The sequence below is a fragment of the Lissotriton helveticus genome, chromosome 5_1, assembly GCF_964261635.1.
Source record: "Lissotriton helveticus chromosome 5_1, aLisHel1.1, whole genome shotgun sequence".
Lineage (NCBI taxonomy): Eukaryota > Metazoa > Chordata > Amphibia > Caudata > Salamandridae > Lissotriton > Lissotriton helveticus.
Genome location: NC_136065.1, coordinates 1,241,861,598 through 1,241,879,122, shown reverse-complemented (window position 1 = coordinate 1,241,879,122; position 17,525 = coordinate 1,241,861,598). Strand labels below are relative to the sequence as shown.

The window sequence follows — 17,525 nt, the reverse complement described above, 5'->3', positions numbered from 1 at the left end:
CTATGCACTCTCCACTCCCTATGCACTCTCCACTCTGCACTCCCTATGCACTCTCCACTCCCTATGCACTCTCCACTCCCTATGCACTCTCCACTCCCTATGCACTCTCCACTCCCTAAGCACTCTCCACTCCCTATGCACTCTGCACTCTCTATGCACTCTGCACTCTCTATGCACTCTCCATTCCCTATGCACTCTCCATTCCCTATGCACTCTGCACTCCCTATGCACTCTCCACTCTCCACTCCCTATGCACTCTCCACTCCCTATGCACTCTCCATTCCCTATGCACTCTTCATTCCCTATGCACTCTGCACTCCCTATGCACTCTCCACTCTCCACTCCCTATGCACTCTCCACTCCCTATGCACTCTCCACTCCCTATGCACTCTCCACTCCCTATGCACTCTCCACTCCCTATGCACTCTCCACTCTGCACTCCCTATGCACTCTCCACTCCCTATGCACTCTCCACTCCCTATGCACTCTCCACTCCCTATGCACTCTCCACTCCCTATGCACTCTCCACTCCCTATGCACTCTCCACTCCCTATGCACTCTCCACTCCCTATGCACTCTGCACTCCCTATGCACTCTCCACTCTGCACTCCCTATGCACTCTCCACTCCCTATGCACTCTCCACTCCCTATGCACTCTCCACTCCCTGTGCACTCTCCACTCCCTGTGCACTCTCTACTCCCTGTGCACTCTCCACTCCCTGTGCACTCTCCACTCCCTGTGCACTCTCCACTCCCTGTGCACTCTCCACTCCCTGTGCACTCTCCACTCCCTGTGCACTCTCCACTCCCTGTGCACTCTCCACTCCCTGTGCACTCTCCACTCCCCATGCACTCTCCACTCCCCATGCACTCTCCATTCCCTATGCACTCTCCATTCCCTGTGCACTCTCCACTCCCTGTGCACTCTCCACTCCCTATGCACTCTCCACTCCCTATGCACTCTCCACTCCCTATGCACTCTCCACTCCCTATGCACTCTCCACTCCCTATGCACTCTCCACTCCCTATGCACTCTCCACTCCCTATGCACTCTCCACTCCCTATGCACTCTCCACTCCCTATGCACTCTCCACTCCCTATGCACTCTCCACTCCCTATGCACTCTCCACTCCCTATGCACTCTCCACTCTCCACTCCCTATGCACTCTCCACTCTCCACTCCCTATGCACTCTGCACTCTCCACTCTCCACTCCCTATGCACTCTCCACTCTGCACTCCCTATGCACTCTCCACTCTCTATGCACTCTGCACTCTCCACTCTCCACTCCCTATGCACTCTGCACTCTCCACTCTGCACTCCCTATGCACTCTCCACTCTGCACTCCCTGTGCACTCTCCACTCCCTGTGCACTCTCCACTCCCTGTGCACTCTCCACTCCCTGTGCACTCTCCACTCCCTGTGCACTCTCCACTCCCTGTGCACTCTCCACTCCCTGTGCACTCTCCACTCCCTGTGCACTCTCCACTCCCTGTGCACTCTCCACTCCCTGTGCACTCTCCACTCCCTGTGCACTCTCCACTCCCTATGCACTCATCACTCCCTATGCACTCTCCACTCTCCACTCCCTATGCACTCTGCACTCCCTATGCACTCTCCACTCTGCACTCCCTATGCACTCTCCACTCTGCACTCCCTATGCACTCTCCACTCTGCACTCCCTATGCACTCTCCACTCTCCACTCCCTGTGCACTCTCCACTCCCTGTGCACTCTCCACTCCCTATGCACTCTCCACTCCCTATGCACTCTCCACTCCCTATGCACTCTCCACTCCCTATGCACTCTCCACTCCCTCCACTCCCTATGCACTCTCCACTCCCTATGCACTCTCCACTCCCTATGCACTCTCCACTCCCTATGCACTCTCCACTCCCTATGCACTCTCCACGCACTCTGCACTCTCCACGCACTCTGCACTCTCCACGCACTCTGCACTCTCCACGCACTCTCCACGCACTCTGCACTCTCCATGCACTCTGCACTCTCCATGCACTCTGCACTCTCCATGCACTCTGCACTCCCTATGCACTCTCCACTCTGCACTCTCTATGATGCTCTTCAGCGCTTTGCAGTGCGGTTAGGATATGAAGCGCTATATAAATTCAACTGTAATGCATTACGAAAAATGCCAAACCATGAAAAAACTCCCTGTTGCAAATCTTATGAGCAGTTTTACAAGTGTCTCACGAGGGGCACGAGATGCTTAGCCCATACGAGTCTATTTAGGCCGTTTGGGTACTGAACACCCGCAGTTTTAAGGACATTATTAAAACGGACTGTAAAGTCGAGCTGAAAGAATGAAAAGTTATGCATGCTGCAACAAAGGGGATCAGCCGAGCAATTTCACATCAGACAAACCACTGCGTAGCCCTCACTACAAATAAAGGGGCAAAACTTAGTTTTAGCGCCCATGCACTTGATGAACAGCCAGATCGTGGCCTGTGTCTTCATCATGTATTTTTAACTAACGTACACTGAATTCACGTGCTCCACCACTAAAAAACAAGCACTCACCTGGGCTTCCTCGCATGGAATGACCAAAACAAACACAGAAGGAAAAAAAACGAAGCTCCGCCCACCGCCGCATCGCAGAGGCGAAGAGGGAAAAAATCGCGGGAACGCCCCCGAATCTGGTCCGGCCTTGACGGACAGATCCGGCTCCCAATGGCTAGCCTCCATTTATGGAGCTAGCCAATGGGAGGTGGGGGACGTTCCAATAGCCAATATGGTAAACAAAAGATTTCACCTGCACGAACTGCTTGCGCAGATCGCCAGGTCGAAACCTAAAAGGAGGAGGCCTGGCACTCATTCACCGAAACAAATACTCAGGACAGAGTCAATTCCTTCCAAGATTTGTGAAGCCTTCACGATCATGCTCACTCACTCACTTCCTTTCAGGGGCATCTTCCTGTACCGCCCACCAGGCTCTCAAACTGAAGTCCTCTTGGCCATGGGCTTTATGCTAGAACCAGTAGAAGGAGAATCCAACTTCTCCATCCTGGGAGACTTCAATTTCAATCTAGAAGCCCACGATGACCAGGACACCTCAGCCCTCATAGCAGAACTAGAGGCGGTAGGCCTCTTACAATTAGTGACCAGCCCCACACGCTCAGTCGGCCACACACTGGACGGGCTGTTTTCCAACAACCCGATACCAAAGGGGATGATGGACGGAGCGCTTGAGCAAATCAAACACTCCCACCCAGTCAACTGATCTGGGTTGAATCCCTCATTATTCTTTAGCTCACTCCACCACCCCAGTTCAGACATGGCCATATGCAAATCAGTCTGACCCTGTGCCTCATGGGAACAGTCCAGCCTGAACTGCCAAGCCATGTCTTCCCTGGACCGGAAACAAGCATACTGGGACCGGTTTCTGGCTAATCAGCCGCCATCAGCCAGGCCAGCTGAATCCAGTGGCAAAGTGAGCAAGGGACCCACGTCTGGGCATACCCTGCCAACTTAGGGCGAACAAAGCGATACCAAAGGGGATGATGGACGGAGCGCTTGAGCAAATCAAACACACACACCCAGTCAACTGATCTGGGTTTAATCCATCATCATTCTTTAGCTCACTCCACCACCCCAGTTCAGACATGGCCATATGCAAATCAGTCGGACACTGTGCCTCATGGGAACAGTCCAGCCCGAACTGACAAGCCATGTCTTCCCTGGACCAAAAACAAGCATCCTGGACCAGCTTCTGGCTAATCAGCCAGGCTAGCTTGAATCCAGTGGCAAAGTGAGCAAGGGAACCACGTCTGGGCATACCCTGCGAACTTAGGGCGAACAAAGCGATACCAAAGGGGATGGTACAACATTCCGTCCACCATCTTGTGTGTTGTGCTGTTCGTCCTATGTGGGAAGGGTATGCCCAGACGTGGGTCCCGTGCTCACTACGCCACTGCAGTCAAGCTATCCTGGCTGATGACGGCTGATAGCCAGAAACCGGTCCTAGGATGCTTGGTTCCGGTCCTGGAAGACGTGGCTTGGCAGTTCGGGCTGGACTGTTCCCATGAGGCACAGGGTCAAGGCTGATTTGCATATGGCCATGTCTGAACTGGGGGTGAATGTTTTGCCAATGTGCAACATTCCGTCCATCATCTTGTGTGTGTTGCTGTTTTCCAACCAGCAAATCTTCCTAGAGTACGTCCTCCTGCTCCCTTGGACAGACCATTGTGCAGTTCTCTTCGACATCCAGACTAAGAGGAACACCCCCTTCATACCAACTCCCATCCCCCAAGCAGTTCAAGGCGTGGGGCAACATTGCCCCCTCAAGACCTTAAATCTCACCTGCAAACCACTCAGCATCACCTGCTGCACGACCCCGAACTTGCAGCCACCAACTACACCAATGGCTCCAGAAAGCAGTTAACACCGTAGTCCCACTTAAAAACGCTTCCAACAACAGAAAGACCCTATCCGCCCCTTGGTTCTCTGAGACACTAAGACTCGAGAAACAAAGGTGCAGGAATCAAGAACGACACTGGCGTCGAGACTATGACCTTGCAGAAAAAATCCTCTATAGAGAGGCACTGACCAAAGACAATCTTCTCTTAATCAATGAGAAAAGTAATTAATACCTCAAACAAATTGAATCAGCGCAAGACTCCGCTAAACAGATGTTCCAGGTAGTAACCAAGTTTTGCAGCGTGAATCTTTCTGAATTCACTATGCTGTGCATTATTCCGCGGTCTAGTGGTTGGGTCCGGAATCGTAGTCTTTTCTTTGTTTTTTGTTTTTTTCGTAGCCCAGGTGGGCGTCGACGTCCCACCTTTTGGTGTCCTTCCTGTGACGTCGGCATGCTTCCTGCGGAAGCTCCCACCCTTGGGCGCCATCTTCAGATTATTTTTTCCGCCGTTGGGTCTGGATCGTTCCCGAGAGGGCTCCAGAGATCAGGAGAGAAGAGAGAGAAGAGAAGAAAAAAATTGAGTTTTTTGGAAGAAAAACTTCGGAAAAGGCGAAAGAAGACTACACCATCGAAAGGACGACGAAGAAAGAAGAGATTTCAACATAATTCAACGTCCAGAGGAGAATGCGCAATCAGGGCCCCCCCTGAACGCAAGACATGGACAACACACCATTCAAATTCTGCCGCAACTGCCACCACAAGTACGCGCAGAAGGACCAACACCCAGTCTGTAACCTCTGCCTGCCGGTCGACCATGAAAGCAAGGACTGCAACACCTGCTCAGCATTCACGCCGAAGACCCTTCGAGTAAGAGAGAGGCAAAGAGTAGCAAACTACACCATGCAGGGCAAGGGCCAACCACCGTCCCTTCGAGACCTCAGGCTCTCGACCGACGAGGAGGATTACGCCGCCGAAGAAGACATAGGCTACGCGGTCGCAGAGACCGATAAAAAGAAGACTACAGAAAAGGTAGGAGACTCGACGCCCCAAAAAGGCCCGAAAGACTCTCGACAGTCTGCCCAAGACTATCGAAAAAACGAGGGCAAGACCCTGAAAGCGCAGACGCCGAAAACTTCGGCGTCCGCAGCGACTTCCAGGCCCAGCGGATCCTCACAGAAGGACTCCCTGGCGCCGAGGGACGGCGGCCAGCCAAAGGTGCCGAAAAGCGTCCAAGAAAAGCAGCGCTCGACTCCGAAAACAACTTCGAAGTCGACGACGAAAGACGCAAGAACAGTCTCGCCGCCGAAACCTGTCTCGCCGCCGAAACCTGTCTCGCCGCCGAAACCTGTCTCGCCGCCGAAACCTGTCTCGACGCCGAAACGCCATCTTGCACGGTAAAGAGAGCGGCACAACCACTCGACGCCGACCAGGCGGTGGAGATGGAAAGAAAGAAGAGGAGACTCGAGGCAGAGATGGAGAACATCCTGCAGCGAAAGAAAGATTTCGACGAAAAAATGAAATCTTACACAATTCCGTCGAGGCCCAAGTCACCGGTAGTACAGTTGGTCGAAGAAGAAGAAGAGGAAGACTTCGAGGTCGAAGCAACACCAGAGAGCTTGGAAGATCTGTCGTATCAGGAAGATGATACCCCCTATTACGAAGAGGAGGGATTTGACGACCAGAGGGCGTACCAAGAATCAACATACTCGGATACACAGGAGGTTGAGTGGCAAGACATCGAAGCTGAGAGTCCAGAAGAGGGAGTAGACACATATCCAGCGAGGCCCTCGCCGCCTGACGACATCGGCCTTTATAATGAATGCGTCAAGAACGCAGCAACAGCGTTCAGAGTCAAGCTCGAGGAGGAGGTGCCGAAAGGGGATTTCTTAGTAGAGACACTACTCCCAACGCACACCAGAAACCAGTACTTGCCAATGCTTGAAAGCATCAAAGGACAAGGAAGAGAGGCATTCAAGGAGCCTGCGACTTGTAAACCCGTCACGCCAAGGACGGAGAAAAAATACAAACATTCCTCAAAGGACCCACCCTACATACAGGGTACGGTCACTGCTGACTCTATCATTACTGCAACAGCAAGGAAAAGGGCCAATGTCCCAACTACTTCAGGCCCACCCCCAGACAAAGAGAGCAGAAGGATGGACCTAACGGGAAGAAAAATCGAAAGAAATGCTGCTATGCACTGGCGCATGGCTAATTCCAACGCACTGCTCAATAGACACCATTACCAAATAATGGAAGAACTGGGACAGTTGGTGAAACACCTTCCTCAAGAATACCAACAAAGGGCTTCGCACCTGGTAGAGGAGGGAAAGAACTTGGCAAACTCTTGCCTAAAAACAGCACTGGACGGTGCAGACACTGCCAGCAGACTGGTGATGCTGGGCATCACAGAAAGAAGACAAGCCTGGCTCAGAATATCAGGCTTTAAACCAGAGGTGCAACACAACATCCTGAACACTCCGTTCATTGGTGAAACACTGTTCGGAGCACCAGTGGACGACAAGCTCTCACAGCTCAAGAAAGATAACGACACCGCAAGATCCATGGGGGCCTTGCAATTCAGGGGAGCAAAGAGAGAAACCCCGTCACGGAGACCACACGGGAGAGGGGGGAACCAGCCGGGAACATCGCACCAGTCCTTCGAACCTTCCCACCAAAGCGACACCCATACGCAACAAGGCCAGCAAAAACAGCACTGGCAATATCAACATAGGGGCCAGTCCTTTCGCGGGAGAGCGAGTGAATGTGGAAACAACAGGAGAGGTGGACAGCAAACCACCTCCAAGTGACTCGGCCACATTGATAGTGTGCACCCTTCCAAAGACTCCAAGGGTGGAGCACAAAAACAAAAAACAGGAGTGTCCCGCAACGAAAGACCACGAGCATGTAACACCTGTGGGACGAAGATTAAACCGCTTTCTCCAGGAGTGGATGAAAATTACCACAGACAAATGGATCATCAACACAATACATTACGGGTACTGCATAGAGTTAGACACCACCAAGCAGAAAACCAAAGAAAAGAGCACCAGCAAACCAGGAACTGGAGCTGCTTCAGAGGGAGGCAGAGGAACTGCTACTAAAGGAGGCTATCGAGCCTGTACCTCACATGGAAAGGAACAAGGGGTTGTACTCTACATACTTCCTAGTACCCAAGGTAGACGAAACAATGAGACCCATCTTGGATCTAAGGTTTCTCAACAAATTTATAAGGACACAAAAATTCAAAATGACATCCCTGCAAGAAGTACTTCCACAGTTTCAAACAGGGGACTTCATGGTCACCATAGACCTCAAAGATGCCTACCTTCCCATCCCAATAAACAGACGGCACAAACATCTGCTACGATTTGCAATAAAATCAAATCACTATCAATTCACAGCATTGGCCTTCGGGCTAAAATCAGCACCGAGGGTATTCACAAAGTGTCTAGCAGCAGTCGCAGCTCACTTAAGGAGGAAAGGGATACACGTATACCCTTACCTAGACGATTGGCTAATAAAGGCAGAGTCATACAAAACGTGCAAACAGCACGCTCAAATAGTGACAGACACACTGATGGCCCTGGGTTTCTCCATTCACTGGAAGAAATCCTCGATAAACCCAGAACAGGTCAAAATATTTCTGGGGGCAGAGATCAAAACCGTGCAGGGGAAGGTTTTCCCCAGCGAGAAGAGAATGAAGGCGCTGTTGAAGGAGGCGCGCCTCTACCAGAAGGGGCAAGCTCTGACAGTGAGGACGGTGAGCAAAATGATGGCCTCATGCATCCACATAGTACCAAACGTACGACTACACATGAGACCACTCGAGGAGTGGCTGCAAGACCAATGGTCACAAGCGACAGGGTGTTGGGAGGACCTAGTGGTTGTAACGCACGCAGTGCACGAGGAGATATCATGGTGGAACAAAGAAAACATAACAAAAGGGAAACTTTTAACGCCACCAACATCAACAGTTACCATCACCACAGACGCATCCCGAAAGGGATGGGGAGCACACATGGAAAAACTCTGAGTGAGGGGCCTGTGGACACAACCGGATGCGGTCAAACACATCTACTACCTGGAACTAAAGACAGTTCTCCTAGCGATGAAAGCTTTCCAGAAGAAGCTGTACAATCAAACAGTGTTGATCCAGACGGACAACACAACAGCGATGTTCTACATAAACAAGCAGGGAGGAACACAATCAGCCCCGCTGTCAGAGCTAGCGCAGGAAATATGGAAATGGGCTATACCACTGAAAATAGATCTACTGGCAGTACATCTACCAGGAAAGGACAACGTGGAAGCAGATTGGCTCAGCAGGCAGACAACGGCCTCACACGAATGGGAGCTGAATGCACAAGAAACAAAGAAACTGTTCGACAGGTGGGGAACACCGTCAATAGACCTGTTTGCAACACACCAGAATGCAAAATGCCAACACTTCGCATCGAGGCAACCAGGGGAAGGGTCCCTGGGGAATGCCCTATGGATAAGCTGATCAAAGACATTTGCCTACGCCTTTCCGCCGATTCCCCTGATACACAAAGTACTCAGCAAGTGCAGGACAAGCAACATGACCCTGATACTGGTCGCACCCCAGTGGGCCAGGCAGACATGGTATTCTCAGATTATGGAAATGACACAGAGTGCACCACACAAATTTGGGAGAAGGAAAGACCTACTCTCCATGCAAAACGGAGAGGTGTTGCATCCAGAGCCGGAAAGTCTCAGCCTAGCAGCCTGGCTCCTGAGGACATAGAATTCGCACACCTTAAATTACCTGAGAGCACCCTGAGGGTACTTCGAGAGGCTAGAAGACCAAGCACACGTAAGTGCTACGTGGACAAATGGAAAAGGTTCACACTATGGTGCAGAAAGGAGAGACTGCACAACAAGATGACAGGAGACTCTACAGTGCTCAAGTACCTCACGCACCTGCTCGAGACAAACCTGAGCTCATCATCGCTAAGGGTACACCTAGCAGCCATTGTCGCTTACACTAGAGGAGAAACAGGCAAAAGCTTCTTCACTTCTATGATTGTGAAAAGATTCTTGGAGGGTGCAAAAAGGATTGCACCACCTAAAAGGTTACCAGCGCCTGCATGGAACCTCAATATAGTACTGACAGAACTCATGAAGGCACCCTTCGAACCAATGCATAAAGCCACTCTACAGATGCTAACGTTAAAAACAGCTTTCCTAGTGGCAATCACCTCGCTCCGGAGAGTAAGCGAGCTACAAGCGTTAACGCTACAGGAACCCTACATACAAATTCACAACGATAGGGTGGTGATGAGAACGGACCCTCACTTTATGCCAAAAGTGGTGTCTAAGTTCCACATCAACCAGACAATTCAAATACCAAGTTTCTTCCAGAAACCAACAACAAAAGCTGAGAGGGCACTGCACACTCTGGACGTGAGACGTGCAGTTATGCATTACATAGAGAGAACTAAGGATCACAGAAAAACAAAGCAGTTTTTTGTGTCATTCGCAGAAAGTTTCATGGGCAAAGCTGTTACTAAAGGGACAATTGCACGATGGATCGCGCAAGCGATACAATTCTGCCACAAACAAGCGGGCCAAGAACTGTCAGAAGGTCCACGGGCCCATTCAACAAGAAAAAAGGGAGCTGCTATAGCCTTCTTGGCAAACACTCCCATTCAGGACATATGCCTGGCGGCAACATGGGCTTCTGTGCACACGTTTACAAAACACTACTGTGTGGACATACAAATGAACAAGGAAGCACAAGTGGGACAGAAGGTGCTTCAGCACATTTTCAAGAACCCAAGCTCATCTTCCACCCAGCCGCCACAATAACAACAAACCGCTACAAAGTCTATGCACAGCATAGTGAATCCAGAAAGATTCACGCTGCAAAACGAATAGTTTCTTACCTGTCGGTGTAGTTTTGCAGCTTGAAGATCTTTCTGCATTTACTAGCAAACCCACCCACCTCCGCCAGAAAGATGAGGCTGGAGAAGAGAGGTGGTAAACAAAAAAAAAAAAAAAAAAGACTTTAATGGAACTTCAAGGAAAAGAGCGGTAAAAGGAAAGATCGAAACATTGCCATACAATTCGGAAACAGAACACAAACGGGAAAAGAAAAAAGAATCCGAAGATGGCGCCCAAGGGTGGGAGCTTCCGCAGGAAGCATGCCGACGTCACAGGAAGGACACCAACAGGTGGGACGTCGACGCCCACCTGGGCTACGAAAAAAAAAACGAAAGAAAAAACTACGATTCCGGACCCAACCACTAGACGGTGGAATAATGCACAGCATAGTGAATCCAGAAAGATCTTCAAGCTGCAAAACTACACCGACAGGTAAGAAACTATTCGTTATCATGACAAGGGACCAACCCCCCATAATCGCCACCCAAACGCTCTATAACTCGTTGGCCAGCTACTTCCAAGAAAGTTAGTCAAATTTATGCCAACTTTTCTGCCCACACTAAGACCGACAACCCCACGGACGCTCCTAGCGAAGTTAAAAACTCTCCTTACCCCGTCAAAGTCAACTCCATCGATGGTCAAGCCACTCCTAATCTAAAGGAATTTAGTCAGATCGCTCCGGAACAGATCATTCACCTAATTCCCATGGTCAAATCCGGATCCCCCAATGACCCGTGCCCGCCATCCACTCTGAAACTGATTCCTGCCATCATTGGCCCCAACCTAGCAAACTCTGCAACTCGATGTTTAGGACAGGCATGTACCCTTCCATCTGGAAAAAAGCCATCATCAAGCCAATACTGAAGAACAACAACCTCGACCCCATAGTAACCAAAAACTACAGACCAATTGCCTGTCTCCATTTCCCAGCAAAAATCGTTGAAAAGTTCATGAACGCACAGCTAGTACATTTTATTGACGAAAACAAACTGCTAGACGACACCCAATTTGGCTTCAGAAAGGGCCATGGCACTGAAACAGCCTTCATCAAGGCATCTGATGAAATCAGGAAGATACCTGATGTGGGGGGTGCCGCTGTCCTGGTGCTGCTGGATCTCTCAGCGGCATTCGACTCGGTCGACCACGCAACCCTGATCGAACGTGTTGCAGTCATCGGCATCGCACATAGAGCCAAGGCCCTCCTGGCCTCTTTCCTATCAAATTGGACTCAACTAGTGACGCTCAGTGACTTTAACTCCCCGTCATTTGCTCTCCCATGTGGTGTGCCACAAGGATCATCGCTGAGTCCGACCTAGTTTAATATATACGTGTCGGACCTGGTGAGGGTCATCAAAACATACAGTATGGGCCTAACGTCGTACACACAGCTGGTGCTAGCGGTGCATAATGCCGGACGGGCAGTTGTGGCAAATTTTCAAGAGGGAATGCTAGCCATCAGTGAATGAATGGCAAACAACTCGGACAAGACGGAGGTGACGATTTTTGGCAACTTCTCCCTAGCTGGTCCCCTACTTGGTGGCCAGCTAAGTTAGGCTCACCTCCGTCCCCGATCACAAAGGTCAGTTATTTGGGTGTTATTTGGGTGTTATATTCGACGACAAGCTGTCATGTTCGAGGCATGTGGGCTGCTAAATTCATATCTGTTGCATTAGATCGCCGCCTAGTGTTGGGTCCGGATGATCGCACATTGTTGTCTGGAAGAGTCTTCGAAGTATCCTGAGATAGGTGGCTCCTCCCCTTGACTACAGTGCGCATGGGCATCGGCTCCATCCCCAGATTGTTTTGTCTCTCTGTCGGAACCGAGAAAACTAGCTTTTTTACGGCCAAAAGGCCTTAGTTTCATTACGTCGGTATTGTTTGCGTACGGTCTCGAGTTCTTCCGTCTCTTTGAGTCGGAATCTGCGGAGTCGTATCACTCTTCGGACATCGAGGCCTTCTCATCGCAACACGACCAGAACTTTTCAGCATGGAGCGGAGCCCGTTTAAATACTGTCCCGTCTGTGGGTCCAAATACCCACATATCGACGCGCACGCGGTCTGTAACAAATGCCTTTCGCCAGACCATGACGAGGACAGCTGCATGGCCTGCTCCAGATTCAGGTCAAAGAAGACGCTCAAGCTTCGGCGCGCGGTGCGCCTCGAGGCCAGACAAGCGGCCCCGGCTCCAGAGAACATCTTCGGCGAACAGGAAGAAGAGGGCCTAAGCCATCATCTTGAAATCTCGCCGCCCGCGACGGAGGTCGAGGCGGATCCGGAAGACGACTACGGAGTCGTGGATCAAGGCCTTGAATACGTCGACGAGGTAGGGGACGTCGAAGAAGTTTATGGGGCCGCGGAAGATAGCTCAGGGGATGAGCTATGCCCCGAAGGTTACGTGGATCAGGCTCGGGTCACGGGATCGCCACTCGGCCTTACCCAAGACCCCGTACCGCAAGCCACGGCCCCGCCTTCAGGCCCGGCCACGGACATACTTGCTACGCAGCCCGTATCGAAACCGAAACAAACGGTATCGACTACACCTAACGGATTCGAGTGCATCTAAGATGGCGGCCGTTCCACCGAAAACACCAAAGCCTGCTACCTCGTCGACTCCGTCGGCCTCCGGTCCACAGAAGTCGAAGAAGACTGTCGATTCGACAGTGCCGAAGTCGTCAACGGTGGAGGCATCCTCTAAGAGGGTCGTCCGACACGGGTCAACCAGGACGACGCCGTCAAAGTCCGCAAAAGCCAGCGACAAGACTCCGGTACCGACTGGGACGTCGTTAGTCGGACGCGTGGTTGACACGGAGCCTGTGCGATCCCACGGATCGAAGAGCGGAAGCTCAACACTTCGGTCCAAGGACTCGGTGTCTACGGCTGCAGCATCGATGTCTAAGACTCCGAAGGGCCGACAAGACGTCGGTTCCGAAGGCAAGGTGAAGGCCTCCTCGTTGGCGCCAAGTGCCGCCGTGAGTGACGCATCCCTCATCGCCGATTCACTCCAGAGAATTCGGGATAAGGCCTCTACGACGTCGGCTCCGGCGCAGTCGCACCAGAAGCCGATGGACATGCCGGCGAAGCCTGCTAGCAAACTTCTCTTCCTTCTGCCGCCGAAGGAGGCTCCAAAGGCCTTTGCGCCAAAGACGGCGCCAAAGACATCGGACTCGTCCACGTCTGCTGGAGTATCGGGTCGACAACTCGACTCAGGAGACGATTCGGAGCGTTTTATCAACGCAGACACGGGCAAGTTGACCCTTTACAAGAGGAAGATCACTTCCCACCCAGTGGACTCTTATGTTATCCCACTGAAGAAGAAGAGGCTTGCACAGGACGCTCAAGTCCTGATTGAACCTATCCAGCCTCCTCCTAGAAGGAGTCCGACACCTTCCCCCGAACACTCTGAGGGAGAGGAATATGGACAAGATGACCAGTACACTTTCCCCATCAATGAACCCGATGCACAGCAGGATTCCTATGACGACATAGGCGACCAAGGGATACAGATTGTGGGGCAGGACCCACAGCCTTTCAGTGCACGTGCATCCCCAACAGAAGACTCTGCAGGTTTTCATGCACTCATTGAACGGGCAGCTGCTAATCATGATGTGGACATGCATGCTGACCCAGTGGAGGACGATTTTCTGTTTGACACTTTTTCTGTCTCCGAAAGGACAGTAAAGACTCTACCTATGCTCAAAGGTGTCCTTAAGCATGCTGCGGACATCTTTAAAGAGCCTACCAGGGCGAGGGTGGTCAATCCACGCATCGAAAAGAAATACAAACCAGCACCTGCAGACCCTGCATACATTCGGGGACAGTTGCCACTAGACTCTCTTGTGGTCGCGAATGCCCGCAAGCGGGCAAACTCCCAGACGACGGGTGAAGCTCCTCCCCCAGACAAGGAGTCTAAAGTGCTTGAGGCAGGGGGCAAAAGGGTAGCTGCGCAAGCCGCAAATTTCTGGCGTATTGCGAATACACAGGCACTATTGGCACGTTATGATAGGGCGCATTACGACACCCTTGAGCAAGTTTTAGAACACCTGCCTTCGCAGTTTCAAGAGGCTACCAAACTGCTTATAGAGGAGGGCAAACTCGTCTCCAACGCAGCCATAAAGTGTGCACTTGATGCTGCTGACACAGCAGCTAGGGCTATTAACACTAGCGTCATGCTCAGACGACAAGCGTGGCTACGCATATCAGGGTTTAAACCGGACATTCAAACGACCATACTCAATCAGCCCGTCAATCCTGATAGACTGTTTGGTCCTGATGTTGACACCACCCTCGAAAAGATTAAGAAAGACAACGAAACAGCTAAGTCTATGGGGGCCCTTCAATCACAACAATTCCGGGGCAACACTTTTTGTCGCTCAGGTGCACGTGGAGTCACCAGAGGACAGATGGGTCAACAATCACAGTTCACTAGAGGTGGAGCACAGTCCTCCTACCCAAAGCAGAATAAAGGGAATTATCGAGGAAACAGTACCAGAGGACGTGGCAGAGGAAACAACAACTCCCGCTCCTCTGCCCCAAAGAAACAGTGACTCTCTGTCACTGCCCCCCGACCATTTAACACCTGTCGGGGGGAGACTACAGCAGTTCCTGCCACTCTGGACAAACATCACCACAGACAGGTGGGTACGACAACTTGTCCAGTACGGTTATTGTCTAGAGTTGAAGTCCACTCCACCCAACATTCCCCCAAGGCAACGGCCTATGTCCGCAGAGCACTTGCACTTATTGCAGCAAGAGGTAGTGGTGATGCTGCAAAAAGGCGCAATCGAGCTCGTGCCAGTGGAGGAGGAAGGCACAGGGGTATATTCCCTGTACTTCCTTATTCCAAAGAAGGACGGATCTCTCAGACCCATTCTGGATCTGCGTCCCCTCAACCTGTATATACTGTCAGAACATTTCCATATGCTTACACTGCAACAGATTCTTCCCTTGTTAAACCAAGGGGACTTCTTGGCAACCTTAGACCTCAAGGATGCTTATTTCCACATACCACTACACCCATCCCACAGAAAGTACCTCAGGTTCACTATCCAAGGAAGGCATTATCAGTTCAAAGTCCTACCCTTCGGAGTGACCACCGCCCCAAGAGTGTTTACCAAGTGTCTGGCGACGGTAGCGGCGCACCTCAGGAGGCAGAATATCCATGTCTACCCCTACCTAGACGACTGGCTCGTTCAAGCCAAGTCGGAACAACAGTGCGCCGCGGACATGTCGACTACCATTCACCTCCTTCACAATCTGGGCTTCTCGCTGAACTACCCAAAGTCGCACCTTCAGCCGGCACATGTCCGGCAGTTTCTGGGCGCGACGATCAATACCCTGACGGCTATGGCTCAGCCAAACCAGGTCAGGATAGACAGCATGCAGTCTCTGATCCAAAAGTTCAGACCACAACACTCGCTTCCAGCGAGAGTGTTCATGCAGTTGATTGGCATGATGGCCTCCTGCATCTTCATAGTCCCTCACGCACGGTTACATATGCGTCCGCTCCAGGAGTGCTTAGCAAACCAGTGGACTCAGGCTCAGGGACAATTGACAGACCTAGTGTTGGTTACCAGTCGGGCGTTCAACTCTCTGCATTGGTGGAATCCACACAACCTTTGCAAGGGCCGACTGTTCCAAGAGCCAGTGCCACAGATTACCCTGACGACGGACGCATCTCTCCAAGGATGGGGAGCTCATCTGCTCACTTACACAGTGCAGGGACTATGGACGACGCAGCAACAGAAGATGCACATCAACTATCTGGAACTGATGGCAATCTTCATGGCGCTCAAGTCCTTCAATGTACATCTGTGCAACAAGGTAGTGTTAGTCCGGACGGACAACATGACAGCGATGTACTACATTCAAAAGCAGGGAGGCACCCACTCGCCACAGCTGTCTCATCTGGCTCAGAGCATGTGGAAGTGGGCCATTCAGAGGAACATTTTCCTCATGGCAGAACACCTCCCGGGCAAGGACATTCAGATGGCGGATCTGCTCAGCAGATACAGCCATCAAATGCACAAGTGGGAGTTACACCCATCAGTACTCCGCCCGTACTTCCAGCAGTGGGGTCATCCGGAGATAGACCTGTTTGCCACAAACGAAAACGCAAAATGCCAACACTTTGCCGCCACGTTCCCTCACCCACAATCGCTGGGGAATGCGATATGGATGAACTGGTCAGGCAAATTTGCGTACGCTTTTCCACCAGCCCCACTGATACCGCTGGTGGCAAGAAAACTAAAGCAGCACTCGATGACACTCATCCTAGTTGCTCCAACGTGGGCACGCCAAGCATGGTACACAACGTTTCTGGAGCTCTCGGTGGTGCCGCATCAAAGGCTGCGCCTAACGCCCAGGCTTTTGACGCAGAACCATGGAGACATTCAGCATCCAGATCCGCAACAGCTCAACCTGGCGATCTGGCTCCTGAAGTCCTAGAGTTTGGCTACCTTCACCTACCTCCAGAATGCATGGACATCATCAAGGAGGCAAGGAAGCCGACTACCAGAGCATGCTATGCTGCTAAATGGAAGCGTTTTGTTCTTCACTGTACAGCCAATAACATAAACCCGCTAGATGCATCTATCCCTAACATCATTTGCTATCTGTTACATCTTTACAAGTGCAATCTCGCCTACACTTCCATTCGGATACATCTATCCGCCATAGCAGCTTACCTTCAGAACAGGCAACATCTCTCTGTCTTCAGAGTGCCTGCCATTAAGGCTTTCCTTGAAGGTCTGAAACGAGTCATTCCCCCAAGAACACCGCCAGCTCCGGTGTGGAACCTCAATGTGGTCCTCACCAGGCTGATGGGACCACCTTTTGAGCCACTACACTCGTGTGAACTCCAGTTCCTAACATGGAAAGTGGCTTTCCTTATTGCTATTACGTCACTGAGACGTGTTAGTGAGCTGCAAGTGCTCACAATCCAAGAGCCATTAATACAAATTCATCCAAATAGGGTGGTACTACGTACTAACCCTAAATTCCTTCCGAAGGTGGTGTCACAGTTTCATCTCAACCAAACTATTGACTTGCCTGCATTCTTCCAAAACCCACAAACGGTGGCGGAAAGAATGCTCCATACTTTGGATGTTAGAAGGGCGTTGATGTACTATATTGACAGGACACAACACTTTAGGAAAACAAAACAACTTTTTGTTGCCTTCTCGCCACAGCACAAGGGCAACCCTATTTCCAAAGCAGGAATAGCCAGATGGATTGTTAAGTGCATCC

The 17,525-nt window shown here is 51.3% G+C and overlaps 2 protein-coding genes across 7 annotated transcripts in view; both read left to right on the top strand.

Moving 5' to 3' along the window:
- Positions 1-10,716, top strand: part of LOC144755257 (uncharacterized) — an 82,209-nt gene extending 71,493 nt beyond the window's left edge. Inside the window, exon 2 of the mRNA XM_078644004.1 lies at positions 9,054-10,716. Coding sequence (XP_078500130.1) covers positions 9,279-10,205 — 927 coding nt within the window. The 5' untranslated portion in view covers positions 9,054-9,278 and the 3' untranslated portion in view covers positions 10,206-10,716. The remainder of the gene's footprint in view (positions 1-9,053) is intronic.
- Positions 1-17,525, top strand: part of IKZF5 (IKAROS family zinc finger 5) — a 98,916-nt gene that overhangs the window by 58,642 nt on the left and 22,749 nt on the right. The window lies entirely within an intron of this gene.